The sequence below is a fragment of the Saccopteryx leptura genome, chromosome 7 (assembly GCF_036850995.1).
Source record: "Saccopteryx leptura isolate mSacLep1 chromosome 7, mSacLep1_pri_phased_curated, whole genome shotgun sequence".
NCBI lineage: Eukaryota > Metazoa > Chordata > Mammalia > Chiroptera > Emballonuridae > Saccopteryx > Saccopteryx leptura.
The window spans coordinates 85,957,979-85,973,945 of record NC_089509.1 but is presented as its reverse complement, the minus strand read 5'-3'; the positions used below and the strand labels follow the sequence as shown (position 1 = coordinate 85,973,945).

Below are 15,967 nucleotides of genomic sequence, written 5' to 3'. Positions count from 1 at the left end.
AAATATTGCAATTTTTTGTGGAGCAATATAAAGCAGAGAAGAGATGTATTTATAGGAAAGTTTCAAAGTTACACATTTGAAAAACATGGAGGTTAATCCATTAACACATACAAAACCAAACTGGCAAAGTGAAGAGAAATAGCTTCCTTCCAAATAATGATGTGAAGTTTCAACAACATAAAGCACATCCAAACAGACTTCAGTGGATTCAATTTAATACAATGTACATTCATGCTGTGGCAGTAACTTTCACATTATCTGTGTGACTTTTCTCAGTTGACTGAAGACAAACACAAAGGCACAATTCAAAAGAATACACTAACATTTACAATAGTTTTAAACAAATGTAAAGAACAAATTTGAAGTATTAAAATATTTGAATGTAGATCAACCTGAATATATTTTAATTCAAGAAATACTCTACTTTTCAACACTCATTTCAATGTGAAGGTAGTTCCAGTTGTCCAGTGACTTACTATCCATTTAACATATAACAATAATAAAGCATTCACATGACTGGATAGCTAAAGAACCCAGATTTTGAAATATCTCAGGTTTTTTGTAATGAACCCTGCTGAAAGTCCTTTTTCTATTTTAAACATATAAAAATAAATGCCTTTCCTTCCCTCCTCATTACAGCATTCAGTAACCAAGGATTATGAAATACTGAAAGAAACCAATCAATTATGGTGCTTTAGGTAATAAAATGCTGGAATCAGGCTGACTCATTTCCTTGTTGCAAATTTTTGGTCTCAAAAGAAACAGAAGCAATATAAAACTACTTTGTTCTTTAAAAAAAAGACTATTGAGAGATAACTATTCTGTAATTTATAGAATTAAAGGGTGTCATTTTTAAGCATTTGGTAAGAATCCTTTCACATGTCTGAATATTTGGAATGTGTTTATGAGTCATTAAAATGTAGTTCTAGGGAAAATACAAGAAGTTAACATTTTCATTCTATATTCTATAAATTTAGGTCCTGTGGATTATTAAGATACTAAGCTTCAGCCTTTTTGTTTGTTTAGTCTGAAAGCAGCATGTTATTTCCCTGCTTTATTTCATGCCCTGCAAAAGCTAATTATAATAAAAACGTGACCACTCACCTTTTATTTTAATCACACAACTATGTTTCAATGTTGGTTGACATTAATTAGATCTTGGTTTCTCAAAATGTGTTCATCTAAGTCAAGAAAAACGCAGAAGGAAACCTCCCCTAAATGTTAAGCACATTGTTCCTGAGCCAAAATTAAATCATGTGTCTTTAAACTTTCTTGTAACTTTTCTTATAGCAAGGCAATTTTTGCATTCTGGCCAAAGAGAGCTGCTTTCTTTTGGCAAATAAAATCATGCTTCTGGAGAAACACTGACTTAGATCTACAGAATTTGTCCCCTTGTCAACAGAGCACTAACAAATACAGTATTATATATTTATTTTACCTAACTTAAACGCTTTCAAAAGATTGATATGAAAAAACTTTCAATCTGTAATATATTTTTACCCAATATGTTTAATTATGTTCATTTTAAAACTTTCCCCAGAAGAACTGGTTTTTGGCCAAGATTTAAGAAACTCCAAAATGGCTTAGCCAAAAGTTGTCAATTAAAAATTTAGCCACAGTGCTTAAATGTAATGTTTTTAAAAAACCAACTTGTCTCTACTTTTCATTCTTGGATATTTGGAAACATATATTTTGACTCTTGAGAGAAAACACTTGGTGGCACACTAAGGAAGGAGTCCATGACTTAACAAAACACAGAGGCAGGGTAGTTACTCCAAAATGATAGAAAATATCTGTGTGCCTTTTGCTTTGTTTGAAGAGAAATGGAGTTTATCTACTCAAAAGTTTTCAGTGCCCAAATCAATAATTACTGTTAAAATGCCACCAAAATTAAATATTACTCATAAACTAAACTATTTCCAACAATAACAATTTTAATTACCTTTTATAAGGACTACAATGTAACTTTCATTATTAAGAGTCTTATATAGTTCCTCATAGAATTATCACAAACCACCTTTTAGATTTCGAATGAACTAGTTCTAATCCAGTCCAAATTAAAAACTGTTCACATTCAGAGTACTAGTATTGCACGTTACACTCATATATTAGGAATGTATTTTCTCCCCCTCAAATGGGTTCATTATCTATAAATTACACCTCATCTGAATTTATAAAACTCAAAAGTGCTGCTTCTCTTCTACTGAACAAATAAAATACATTAATATTCTTGTAGTCTCAAAATACTTCATGAACCCTGAAGTGATTCTCTATGGAAGGAGCTTCCTTTGCAAAATGAATTTGGCTAGTCACCTGCATACCAAAATCTCCAAGAATCTCAACAAATTTCTTGTGCTCCTTTCCAATCCAAGATCTCATTGGATCACATACTTGGTAAGGTGTTACATGGGTATGAACAATAATCCCTGTTTGTGCAAATTCTTTCAAGACTTCTGGATGAGTGATCCAAGTATTGCTTCCTCCAGAATGACCGCCATCCAGCCAGTACATGGTTTTTATGCTGTTGATAAAAGCATCTATGGTCTTGTCTTTCTTAGCTTCTTTCAATTCAAAAAGCAACTGATTCAAAACAACACAACCTTTACTGAATCCAATCAAAGTAAAAGAAGCACTATTTAGTGATGGTGGATAAAAACTCATGGCAGACTCAGCATAGTTTTCACAGGGGCTCTCTTTTTCTCCCTGGCAACCATTAGTAGTATGAGAAGAACTGGAACTACAATTAGATGCTTTGGAGTCTTTATTCAAATCTTTCACATTCTTCTTTGGTAGTAAACTGTTCTGACTTAAGTTAAAAGCATTAACTAATAGTGTATAAAGGTGCTTAAAAGCTCCAAAGTCAGTATTGTGTTCTGGAGCACCAAACATATTACTTTTCACAAAATTGTCATAGCAGCTGAATTTGTGCAAATGCATTCGGGAACACTTTATCACCCAAATATAACTATTGGGGAACCGGTGGGCTAAAATGGTGGCAACATTTTCTAGACTCCAGTTTTCCCACTGATAATTCTCAGGATGGTGAGTCATAATTTCATGATAATTCTGAAAGGTAAGAAAGATGAAACAAGCATTAAATACATATTAATATAAAATTATTTCCACAAAATAGTTTCCCATTTTTATTGGAAGTTGAGATGTTACAACCTATAGTTAATACACTATAAATGAAAACTATAAATCTGTCATTACTTTCTGGTTATAAAATTTTGACCAAATCATTTCTTCTGTTTAAGCCTCAAATCCAAAAGAAAAGGTTATAAGACATAATAGCTAAATAGCATAGTAGAAATTTAAATAATAAAACACTTCAGAAAGATTAGATATTTTTCATAAATTTTATTTAGTATACATATGATCTATTCATAAAACATTAGTTGAAAATAAAAATTTGGTATATTAGAATTTTTGACCAACACACAACTTAAAAATATTTGCCCATTAAAGATGCTATCCTGAACCTTGCCCTATTTGGATTACTCTAGCAACCTGAATACTATGTTTGATTTCAATTTTTGTTTTACAAACAAAGTTGCAATGAAAATTACAGGAAAATTCTTTTTATGTATCTATGATTACATCCTTACAAATAAGTTCCTAGATAAGAAAAAGTAGGCCAAAGATTATTCATAATTTAAGGTTAGGTATTTATATAGACTATAATAATACTGTCTTCCAGAGAGGTATGTTTAACTTTCCTTTTATGTTTGTTAAATTTCATAGGCACAGGAGTGATATTCTAATTTGGATTTATTGAAAATTTTGAATGAAGTTGAAATTTTGTTCATATATTAGCCACCTGGATTTCTACTTGTATAAGTACATATCTTTTGTCCTTTTTAAATTCAATCTGTAACTTTTTTGTTTCAGTTCTGGGACATGCATGTAAAGTTTGTTTTTCTGTTAATTTTTATTCATAACATTTTTTAAAATGGGAGAGTCATTTAAACTTATTTACTCTAAAAAGTTTATTGGATACCTACTGATTGGGTATGGATTAGAAAAAACTAAACTCCTCTCCACATGGAGCTTACATTCTAAGTAGAGATATACCACAAACAACTATTAGTAAATAGAGCAACACTGTCCAACAGAAATATAACATGAGCTACACATAAAATTTTCTAGTAACTATATTCAAAAAGCAGATGAAAATTATTTTTAATAATACATTTTGAGCCCAATATATCCAAAATATTACAGTTTCAACATATAACCCATATAAAAACATTATTCTATTGCTTTCTCTTTCCAATCCAGCTATATTTTACACTTACAGCACATCTCAATTTGGATGCTAAACTTTCACTGGAAATAATTGGAATTTAGATTTCATAAAATTTATAGGTGAAAAAGTAGATTCACATACCAAGTTGTTCAAATATACTTAAAACTTTTCCAGGAACTGACTTGAGCATCAGTTTTTAAAGTTAAATACAATTAAAAATTTATTCCTTGATTAGACGAACAACATTTCCAGTAGTCAATAGCCAGTGGCTGGCGGGTGGACAGCACGGAACATTAGACGGCAGTAAGCGCAGTGGAGTATGAGAAAGCAGGGAAAGGAGCACAAGATTTTGAAGAGGGTGGGAGATTATTATTATATTATTATTATTATTATTATTTTTTTTTGTATTTTTCTGAAGCTGGAAACGGGGAGGCAGTCAGACAGACTCCCGCATGCGCCCAACCTGGATCCACCCAGCACGCCCACCAGGGGGCGACGCTCTGCCCACCAGGGGGCGTCGCTCTGCCGCGACCAGAGCCACTCTAGCGCCTGGGGCAGAGGCCAAGGAGCCATCCCCAGCGCCCGGGCCATCTTTTTGCTCCAATGGAGCCTCGCTGCAGGAGGGAAAGAGAGAGAGAGGAAGGAGAAGGGGAAGGGTGGAGAAGCAGATGGGCGCCTCTCTTGCATGCCCTGGCCCGGAATCGAACCCGGGACTTCCGCACGCCAGGCCAATGCTCTACCACTGAGCCAACTGGCCAGGGCCGGGTGGGAGATTATTAAAGACAGGGTGGTTTCCAATGAGGCAATGGTTGAGAAGTAGTACCTCAAGACTGAGGGAGTGAATCGTGGTATTTCAGGCATAGGAAAACTGCAGCTGCAAAGGGCCCTGAAGTGGAAGTATGCTTGGCAGACCCAAGAGGCCAGAGCACCAGGGGAGTGAAAAGGAGCAAAAGTCATTGCCAAGAAAAGATTTCTGGGGAGGAGGGACATGCTGTTCATGCCTTCTGAGACATCATGAAGACTTGGCTTCTGCTCTGACAGGGTTTGGAGCAGAGGGGTGATACAGTCTATATTTGAAAGGATTACTGTATGTGAAGGGGCAACAGCTGATGAAGCAGAGGCTACTGAACTATAATCCCAACGACAAGGTGGTTTGAACCAGAGTGGTGGCAGAGCTGAAGGTGGTAAGAAGTGGCCAGGTTCTGCATATATTTTAAAGGTAGAGTCAGCAGCACTTGCTGATGGATTGGATGACAGAAAGAGAGTTGTAACTTTTCCTTATTTCCAACAGTCATATACTATATATATATATCAGTTTTAAATGCACCTCCCTTTTGATTTAGTAATTCTACTTCTAAAAATTTACCTTAGCGATATATTTGTCTACATGCGTAAATATGTATGATTATTTCGGCTTCAAAATATTGGAGCAGTTTTACGAGTACTCATGGGTTGTAAAGTAGCAAAAAATGTTCTGATTCCTAATCAGGTTGAATATTTTTCTATTGGCAACTTTCATTTTTCTCTTTTGTTAATTCTCTTTCATGTCCTTTGATTTTTCCCAACAGGATGCTCAAAGTCCTTCATAACATTATGTATCTCATTAATAGTGTCATATATGTTAAAAGGCTATCATTTAATTTTTTTTAGATTATGCTATTTACCTTCTGCATATCAGATTTGTGATAAAAAGTATGGTAAAATTATCATAGGAGTATATATCTGAAAGGGCTCATCTAAATTTTTTATAGCTAAGGAAACTGAGGTCATAAAAACTATGTAGTTATTTATTTAGTTAATGAGCCAAAATTAACTCAAGATTTTATGATTTTTTATCACATAGTTGATAAATCTAAAAGCTTGGTATTTTCTTTGATTTCCTCCATGATCGGAAGGGTAAATGTTTATACTAAGGAACTATGTATACTAAAATGTAAAATAGGATTTTTACTGTTGTGCCCAAGCCCAGATCTGAGAACAATGGATAGGTACTCCCATTTTCAAAAGACATCACACTTCTCATAGGACTTGCTAATGAAGTAACCAAAACTGGTTCTACAACCCAGATAATGACTAAGACAATCTACAAAAAAAACTATAAGACTCTGGAAAGAGTTTTGTGTTTTGTTTTTTTTTTAATTTTCCACTGATTTGAAAGAGGAAGTGGGGAAGAAAGGGAGTGGGCAGAGAGAGGGGGAGGGGAGCGAAGAGAGAGGGGGAGAGGGAGAGAGAAAAGCATCAACTCACTGCTCGACCTAGTTGTTCCATTTAGTTGTGCACTCACTGGCTGCCTCCTGCATGTTCCCGACTGAGGATTGAACCTGCGACCACGGCAAGCAAGCTGGGACAACACTCTATCCACTGAGCAACCTAGCCATAGCCGAGAGGGTTTTCTCTTTGAGAGTTTTCATTCTAGTTGGGAATGCAATGCACTTATTCTCCCTGTAGGGGTAAAGTGTGGGAGCACGCTTCTCCTCATTCCCAGTGAGGCAAATGGCAAGAGAATCTACTAGAGAGATGATGGGATGTTTACTAATCTGCAAATATTTATAGGCCCACCCCATACTGCTACTGAAATAAAGGTACTAAGGATTTTTAGGAAAACTTGATGAACGTCTCTAGGAATTTGTAGAGATTCATGATAAAGATTTAAGCTCGGTGGACTAGCCTTACAGGAGAGTGAGGAGACCTATATTAGGTACAAGCTATACTTTCATCAAAAATGGAGCAAAGGCATGCCCTTACCAGACAGCTTGGTTAGTTAGAGCATCATCCTGAAGTGCAGAGGTTGCCAATTCGATCCCACAGTCAGCACATACAGGAATAAATCAATGTTCCTGTTTCTCTCTCTTTCTCTCCCTTCCTCTCTGACAAAAATCAATCAAAAAAGGGAAGGAGGGGGGATGCAATATATTTGCTGAGCATAAAGTAGATATCCTAAGTAAGGAAGTTTGACGAAAACAGGATCCAGCCTAAGAAGGCTGCCTGACAGAGCCACAGGGGTACATCACCATGTGTGAAATAATAAAATATATACACCGGGACAAACATAGGTTCACAATTTTGAGTACATGAAAATTGTAATCTGCCTGACCAGGCGATGGCACAGTGGATAGAGCATCGGACTGGGATGTGGAGGACCCAGGTTCGAGACCCCGAGGTCGCCAGCTTGAGCGTGGGCTCATCTGGTTTGAGCAAGGCTCACCAGCTTGAGCCCAAAGTCGCTGGCTCGAGCAAGGGGTCACTCAGTCTGCTGTGCCCCCTCCCCCTGGTCAAGGCACATATGAGAAATCAATCAATGAACAACTAAGGAACTGCAACGAAGAATTGATGCTTCTCATCTCTCTCCCTTCCTGTCTGTCTGTCCCTCTCTCTGACTCTCTATCTCTGCCACACACACAAAAAAAGAAAGAAAATTGTAATCCTACTTTTGCCCAACCATATTTATGATACATATACATACAGGGCTCTGCCCCTGGTTCCTGGCACAGGGCTCCCAAAAGCCCTGGAATTTCCTCCGTAACAGGAATGTCTCTTGTTCTAATGAGGTGACTTTTGGTGGGCTCCTGGATGTGGGCTAGTCACCAGAAAGATCCACAGATGATCAGAAGTTTGGAACTTTCAGCCCCACTACCCATTCTCCAGGGGGGGCTGGAAACGGAGTTAATAATAGATCATGACTATGCGATGAAGCCTCCCTAAAATCCCAAAGTACAGGTTTGCGTATCTTTCAGGTTGGTGAACATATGGCAGTGCTAGGAAAGTGATGCACTCAGAGAAAACAAGGAAAGTGCACCCCTTCCTACATATCTTACTCTGTGCATGAATTCTAGGTGGATGCTCCTAGCTAATGAAAATCCAGAAGAGGCAAAAACTACAGTGAAAGAAAGCAGATCAGTGACTGTATGGGGCTGAGAAAAGAGACTGACTGAAGTAGGCACAAGGACACTTTTCAGGGTGATGGTGATGTTGTACAACATGATTGTGGTGTTGGTTACATAATTGTAATATTTTTCAAAATTCATCAAATTGTAAACTTACCTTTTAAAAAGACAGAGATAAGTGTAATTCTATATCCTGAGGCTTTATAAAACAAGATAACTCAAGAAAATTAGAAAGCACCTACTTATTAGAATCCTGACCACCCTCCCAAATCATCACTAATGGGTAAGAAAAACATCAAAAGATATCTAAAGAAATATGAATTACTATGTCCTCAGCCTTCCTGGAATTTAAGTGATAAAAGGACAAGTATAGAATAAAAAAGACCAACAACAAAAGATACAACAGGAATATTAAGAAAGTAATGGTAATTAGGATTTAAAATTACAGGGACAACCAGATACAATTAATAACAATGAACCTGTGTTAAGATGAGGCAAAGCTTCCAATGATATCTGACAAAGTTCTGTTTGGCCTATTCTATTCAGTACTTACCCAAATTACAAATAAAGATATAGAAACAATGCTTATTTAATGTATATGTAATACAAACCAAAATAATGGCTCTAAAAGGATCAATACAACTGGAAAGATAAGATGTGTAATGGTAAATTTCATATGGATAAGCATTAAGCTCAAAAGAATCAAGTACAAAGATATGGATGAGAAAATCTGAGCCTAAATACATTTTATATATTAATAGCCAAGACTTATCAAACACTTCATGCATTGATCAAAGTAACTTACATACATTCATTCATTCATTCATTCAACAAATTATCTATTGAACACCTACTACATGCCAGTCACTGCATATATCAGTGGAAACAGACATGAAGCTTACATTGCAGTGATTGAAGACAGACAAACCAAAATGAATAACTAATACATTTGGTTATTAAACCGGATGGCCAGAAAAGGCTTCACAGTGAAGGCAACTTTTGAGCAAAGACTTGAAACTGGTGAGGTAACGATTCCTACATATATCTTCATGAAGACTGTTCTTCCAGGCAGTATCTTCAAAACTTTTGAGGTGAAGTGTGCCTACCATGAGCAATTTGAAGAAGGCTGGTGTGGCTAGAGCAGAGTAAAAGAGAAAAAAGAGATAGAAAAGCCAAGAGATGGAAAAAAGTGAAGATAGTGAAGGGCCTTGCTTGCCATCAAGAAGTCTCTGGCTTCTATTGAGTGGCATGGGAAGCGATTGGAGTCTTGAGCAGACAGGTGTGTCATGATTGGACTTACACATTTTAAAATAATTATTCTGGTCATTTTTAGATATATCAAAAAGGTGAAGCCACTTTGTTGATGGGTTAAGATATGCAATGTGAAAGACAGGACTAAAAGAAAACTTCAAAATATCTCACCTGAGCAACCGAAAAGAAAGTTTCCATTAACTGAGATGAGGGAGAAGACTGCAGGAAGGACAGGTTTAGGGCACAGATCTGACCATTTTAGGTTTGAAATATTAAATATTTAAAATGAAATACTGTACATGCAAATGGTAAGTCTAAAGTTTGTGGTGTATGTCCAGGCTAGATACACAAATGTTGAAAGTTGTCACGAGTTACAGGTAGTTTATAAAACCACAGGACCAAAAGAGATCACTAGGGAGTCAAGGTAGACAGAGAAAAAAGCCCAAGAACTGATCACAAGGGTACCCTGCCCATACTAAAAAATGTCACCAGAAAGATGTGAAGAAGTGTAATTCAATGGTATTCACATTTTGAATCCTCATTGATACCCCATCAATTATTATTCCCATTTTATAGTTGAAGTAGGTGCAATTGGTCACAGAGAGATTTAATAGCTAAAAAGTGCAGAATCAGGGTTCAAACCTAGGCAATCTGACCTAAATGCCCTTTGATGAATTATCTTCTATTCTGGATTTTTAGAGCACGTCATACACTACATAAGTCAACAGTATATCATCTAAAAAGATAATGGAATCTCAGGCTACATAAAGAAATGGATGATGTCAAAACAAAAGCAGGTATTACTCTAACTGTATTTAGCATATTTTAGACCTCACCCGAAGACTTGCACTGTATTCTGGCTGGTACAGTTTAAAAACACTTAGTAGGTGCTCAATAAAGGTTGGTTATCATACTATCAACACCATTATAATAGCTGCACACAATAGCTGGTCCACAATCTGGAAGTCACTGCCAGCAATGTCATGCTGTTTTCCCAAACTGAGCAATAGGCCATTGAGCAAATTGAGCTTCTTTTCTTAAATCTAAATAGTAGTTTTTTTCAGAGTGTTTATTAGCAGTCAACTAGATCAATTATTTTGAGGACAAGAGAAAAAAACTACAGATATCTTCATCATTTGACCCATGGCACTGAATTTTTAAGTATATAATTTTAAGCATCAATTTCAAAACCAATAATAGTTTCATGATATAAGAAACATGATATAAGACAGGTATCTACACCAACACTATTCAATAGAACTTTCTGTGATAATGGAAATGTTCTGTGGAAACCTTCTGTATATATTTGCCTTACTCATTAGAGCTCACAAACCTACTGAGCACCTGAAATGCAGCTCCTGCGACTGAGGAACTGGATTTTTAATTCTATTTAAATTATTTTTAATTGCCACATTTAATTAACGGCCACGGTATTAGACAACACAGTTCTAGATGAAGATCTACACTGACACCCAGCTTTCCAGGACAACACATCTACGGTTATTTGTCTGAAGCTATAAAATTAATAATGAAGAAAATAAAATCACCCACAGGGAAAAAAAAGTACAAATTAAATAAGCATAAAAATGTGACATGTTTAACAATTAATGTGCCTGCTTACTGTCGTACCCCTGACGTGGTATTTTTGTTTACTTGTTGGCTTTTTAATTGCTGCCAGTGGAACACTATGCGCTAAGTTAATTTAAAAGCCATCTCTGTCTCCTGCCCAACACACACACACACACACACTCACACACACACTCACACACTCACTCACACACACACACACACACACTCACACACACACACTCACGCACACATTCACATTCACTCACACACACACATACGCACACATTCACTCACACACACACGCGCGCGCTCTCTCTCTCTCTCTGCCTCTGTCTCCCTCCCTCGCTCCCTCCGAGAAACCACGTCATGGAATGAATATACGTGTCTCATTCCTATGTTTCAAATTCTACTCCCTTGAAGCGTGGACTGACAACGGACTCTTAGGACGTCGTAACTCCGCAAGGACGCCTCCCCCCCGCAGCTACAAGAGGAGGGGGTCAGGGGTGTGGAAGGGGCGGTTTGGGATTTCGTGCAGTAACGGAGGAGCCATCCCCCCGCGAGCGCAAGCGTGGTTGTGTCGGGGCGAGGCAAGGAACCGGGCACCAGCTACGAGGGGAGAACCGAGGAAATTCGCACACACGCACAAGAGGAAGGCACAGGTGCCCAGGCCGGCCCCAGGTTACCTGCACATCCCCGGGGAAATAGACAACGTGATGCTGGGGCGGCGGCTGCAGCTCCTCCTCCGCCCGGCCCCCAGTGGGATCCTGCCGCTCCGTTCCCTCCGCCGCCGCCAGCAGGAGCAAGTCGTTGCTGCGCTGCGGGTCGGCTCCCGGCACCGTAGACAGCCGCAGGAACTGCTGCCGACGCCCCTCGGCCGCCGGCGAGCATCGCGCAGAGCTGCCGCCGCCCGAGTTCACGGTTCTGGCCTGAGAGAGTGAGGCGGCCATCCCGAGTCCGAGCTGCGGTAAAAGGAGCAGCAGCGGCGGCGACCGCAGGAGCCCGAACCCCCACATGAGTCGCCGCCGCAAGAACGGTTGGCCGAGGGGTGGAGGAGGGGAAGGTCCTGAGGGAGGGACCTCGATAGGCCGCCCAACGGTCTGCTCTAGCGGCCCCGGCCAGACACGGCGCCGGAGCGATGACGGCGTCAGAGGCAGACGTCCTGTCGCAGAGTGCGTTAGGGAGAAGGGGTGTGCGCAAAATCCGACTCGGTTGCCGGGGGGACCAATGGAGTGGCGGGCCTGAGGAAGGACGTTTGTGATTGGTGGGTTCTGTCACAGCCGGGAAGTTCAAACGGAAGTCTGGGAAAAAGCCTGAATGACTGCAAGGAGAAAAGAACCAAGGACGCGTACCCAAAGCCTGGATTTGTGGCGCATGCGCAGCAGCTGGAGCGGCTATAAGGCCACAGTCCAGTGTTGCGGAAGGGTTTTGAGTTATCAAGATTACCATTCCAGTAGGCTCACCTTTCAGGTGAAGGTTTTCTAGGCCTTTAAGCCTTAAAAGGGACACAGCCCCAAATATATGTGTAATAAATATTCTCTGTACAGAAATCTGTGGAAAGTCGTCTACAGGCCTTGGATAAAGGGATTCTATCTCCCTCATACCTTGGAGTTTTCTTTGTAGAATACCAAGATTTCTAGGTTTATAAGAAATTGTGATTAGGCATGAAGTCTAATGCGTCTCTGATTGTGAGCAGGTTTGGGACAGGAAAAATGGGGGCAAGGCTTTACTTGTTATACATTTGCTGTTGTTTGGTATTTTAGGGTTTTCAAAAACCAGTTTGAACAGTGGGAAAATCATAGGTGTCCAACAGCTATTTGTGGCCAGTCTGTAGGAATATGATTCAGCCAAATGTATGCTGAAGACAGAGAAGAGAGGGGGAGGATCCAATAGTCTAAACTCAAGTGCTTGGGAGGCAAGGCAATGTGTGGAAACTTGTGGGAGAGAATATTAGTGAGAATTATAAAAACTGCGGCCACCATTTATTGAGGCCTTACTATAGACCAGGAATCAAACTAAGCATTTTATATATTAACTGTCCTGAGTCTATATTGGTCAAATAAGTTTTTAAATATGATATATATGTTTGCTTACTTATAGTTTGTATTGGGTGTGGGGGACAGACTATAAGCAGGCCAGGTCGTTGTAGCCTAAGGCTTAGTTTTAAGACTAAGCTTTTCCCCACACCCTTGACTGATTGCATGATATGGGGTGGTGCATTTTCATGAGGAATCCCATTATGCCTCAGATAAGTGACTTTGTATCAGAAACTTCCTTATTTGTATATTGGATTAAAGGTTTTGATTTCTACACTATAAAATAGGGGCAGATCGGGAGCTTGCTCTCTCTCGGTTCCTGAGATTAGCATTAGAGAGGAGAGCAGAGAAAGGCCACGTGGAGGAGAGGAGAGGCAGCCAAGATGGCGGAGTGCTGAAGGAGAAGCCAGTTTGTGCAGAGAGAAGGAGATGGGGAACAGAGGTGAATAAGGCTGGTGAGGTAGACACCTTTGATTCTAGGAAACTTAGATGTCAGTGGCTTTGTGAGCACTGAATGAGTGGGTTTTGGAGCCCAGTGTGTGTTTTTACTTGCCCGCTGGTTTCAAGCTAGGATTAAAGCTAATGGCCCATCAGTTCTTGGCTCCGTTGTTTCATTACTGTCTGTCCAAATTGAATGCAAACCTGCATGGGCCAGGAGGCTGTGATGGTGGCTGTGGCTACTGGCTTTACATTCTGTATGTGTGTATATGTGTTTAAACACACATGCTGTTTTCTTAGCTTCACATACCAAATATTAATAGTAGCTTTTGAAGTAGAACACAAATGAGCAAATGATAAAATTTAATTATATAATTAAATTTAATTATATGTTAACAAATAAAGAACCACATTCAGGCAACCAGCCTTCATTCTATTTTGCCAATCACATACATTTTACCTTCTCTCATTACATAGAGGATTACTGAAATGTAATCCAAAAGCCCATACATGTACATGTACTTCAAACACAGCTTTTGATTTTTGTGGTCTTTGTTGTAAAGTAGCGTTCCTTATTTTCACGGGTTTATGTAGAGACACTAAGTTCAAATGAATTTTTGAGGGGTTTTATTGATTAAGCTGGCTGCATATGACTAACATGGGGTATAGTTGACCCAAATCGTGCATGTCATGAAATAGCCTTGCAGCTTGTTATATAGACTTGATCACATATTGTTTTGGGGGAAGGGAAAACAAAGGGGAGCATGACATAATAATCAATTCATTAATAAGCTTATCACATTTGTCTATAGGATTTATAAAAAATTCTTACATATTAAAACCTATAAGGTAACATAATAGTGATGTTGCTTTACATATCAAAGACATTCACAAATCTAGTGTCTACTTCCCATTCCTTTGTCTAGAGCAGTGGTCCCCAAACCCTGGGCCGCAGACTGACCGGTACCGGTCCATGGGCCATTTGGTACCAGTCTGCAGAGATAGAATAAATAACTTATATTATTTCTGTTTTATTTATATTTAAATCTGAATGATGTTTTATTTTTTAAAAATGATCAGATTCCCTCTGTTACATCTGTCTAAGACTCGCTCTTGATGCTTGTCTCGGTCATGTGATACGTTGCTGCTAAAATTAAACCCATAAACTAGCAAAATGAGTGAAAAACAAAATTCCATCGAAAGTTTTTTTGCGAAGTGGAAAAGGGCCAGTGAGGAGACAGAAGAACCTACGACCTTGAAGAAAAAGAAGGCTTCATTTAACAGACAATACCAGGAGTCCTACTTGAAGTATGGATTTATCGCAACTGGTGATTCTCCGCGCACCAAGACCGCTCTGCATAATATGTGGTGACCGGCTAAGTAATGAGGCAATGAAGCCTTTGAAAGTGCTTCACCACTTGGAGACCAAACACCCTACTTTAAAAGACAAGCCTTCTGAGTATTTCAAAAGAAAAAAAGCATGAACAAGAAGGACAGAAACAATTACTGGTGGCAACTACATCAATACATGCGAGTGCACTGAGAGCTTAATACTTGGTGGCTAATCGTATTGCTAAGGCTAAGAAGCCATTCACCATTGGTGAAGAATTGATCCTTCCAGCCACTAAAGACATTTGTCGTGAACTTCTAGGAGAGGCTGTGGTTAAAAAGATAGCACCATCACACAGCGTATTGAGGAAATAGCAGAGGACATTGAATCACAATTGTTGGAAAGGATTAATAAATCACCGTGGTACGCTCTTCAGGTTGATGAATCTACAGATATTGACAACAAGGCAATGCTACTTGTTTATGTGTGTTATCTTTATCAAGAGGATGTGCATGAGGATATGTTATGTGCACGATCATTACCAACCAAAACCACAGCCGCAGAACTATTTAAATCACTGGATGAGCCTGACCAGGCAGTGGCGCAGTGGATAGCGCGTTGGACTGGGATGCGGAAGACCCAGGTTCGAGACCCGGAGGTTGCCAGCTTGAGCGTAAGCTCATCTGGTTTGAGCAGAGCGCACCAGCTTGGACCCAAGTTCGCTGGCTCAAGCAAGGGGTTACTTGGTCTGCTGAAGGCCCGTGGTCAAGGCACGTATGAGAAAGCAATCAATGAACAACTAAGGTGTCGCAATGCGCAATGAAAAACTAATGATTGATGCTTCTCATCTCTCCATTCCTGTCTGTCTGTCTCTGTCTATCCCTCACTCTGACTCCCTCTCTGTCTCTGTAAAAAACAAATAAATAAATAAATAAATCACTGGATGACTATATATCAGGAAAACTGAAATGGTCTTTTTGTGTTGGCATATGCACAGATTGAGCTGCTGCCATGACTGGAAGGATGTCTGGTTTAACTACTCGGATTAAGGAGGTTGCAACTGAATGTGAGTCTACACATTGTGTCATTCACAGGGAAATGCTGGCTAGCCAAAATATACCACCGGAACTTAACAGCATATTGAATGATGTCGTTAAAGTTATTAACCACATCAAAGCACATGCCCTTCACTCATGCCTGTTCGAGCAGCTTT

At 39.2% G+C, this 15,967-nt stretch overlaps 1 protein-coding gene across 1 annotated transcript; it reads right to left on the bottom strand.

Moving 5' to 3' along the window:
- Positions 1–1,562: 1,562 nt before the first annotated feature.
- On the bottom strand, positions 1,563–13,076 carry C7H2orf69 (chromosome 7 C2orf69 homolog). Its single transcript, XM_066346093.1, has 2 exons — positions 11,637–13,076; positions 1,563–3,066 (listed from the first exon to the last, which is right to left on the bottom strand). Exons 1-2 carry the CDS (start codon positions 11,964–11,966, stop codon positions 2,239–2,241), a joined length of 1,158 nt encoding a protein of 385 aa, XP_066202190.1. The 5' UTR covers positions 11,967–13,076; the 3' UTR covers positions 1,563–2,238.
- Between the last annotated feature and the right edge of the window lie 2,891 nt (positions 13,077–15,967).

What these genes read in the sequence shown, in the direction of transcription:
- C7H2orf69 (XM_066346093.1), bottom strand. Translation starts at nt 11,966, where the DNA reads ATGTGGGGGTTCGGGCTCCTGCGGTCGCCGCCGCTGCTGCTCCTTTTA. An exon ending in ATTTCCCCGGGGATGTGCAG is followed by an intron (nt 3,067 to 11,636) that starts GTAACCTGGGGC and finishes CTTACCTTTCAG; the next exon opens with AATTATCATGAAATTATGAC.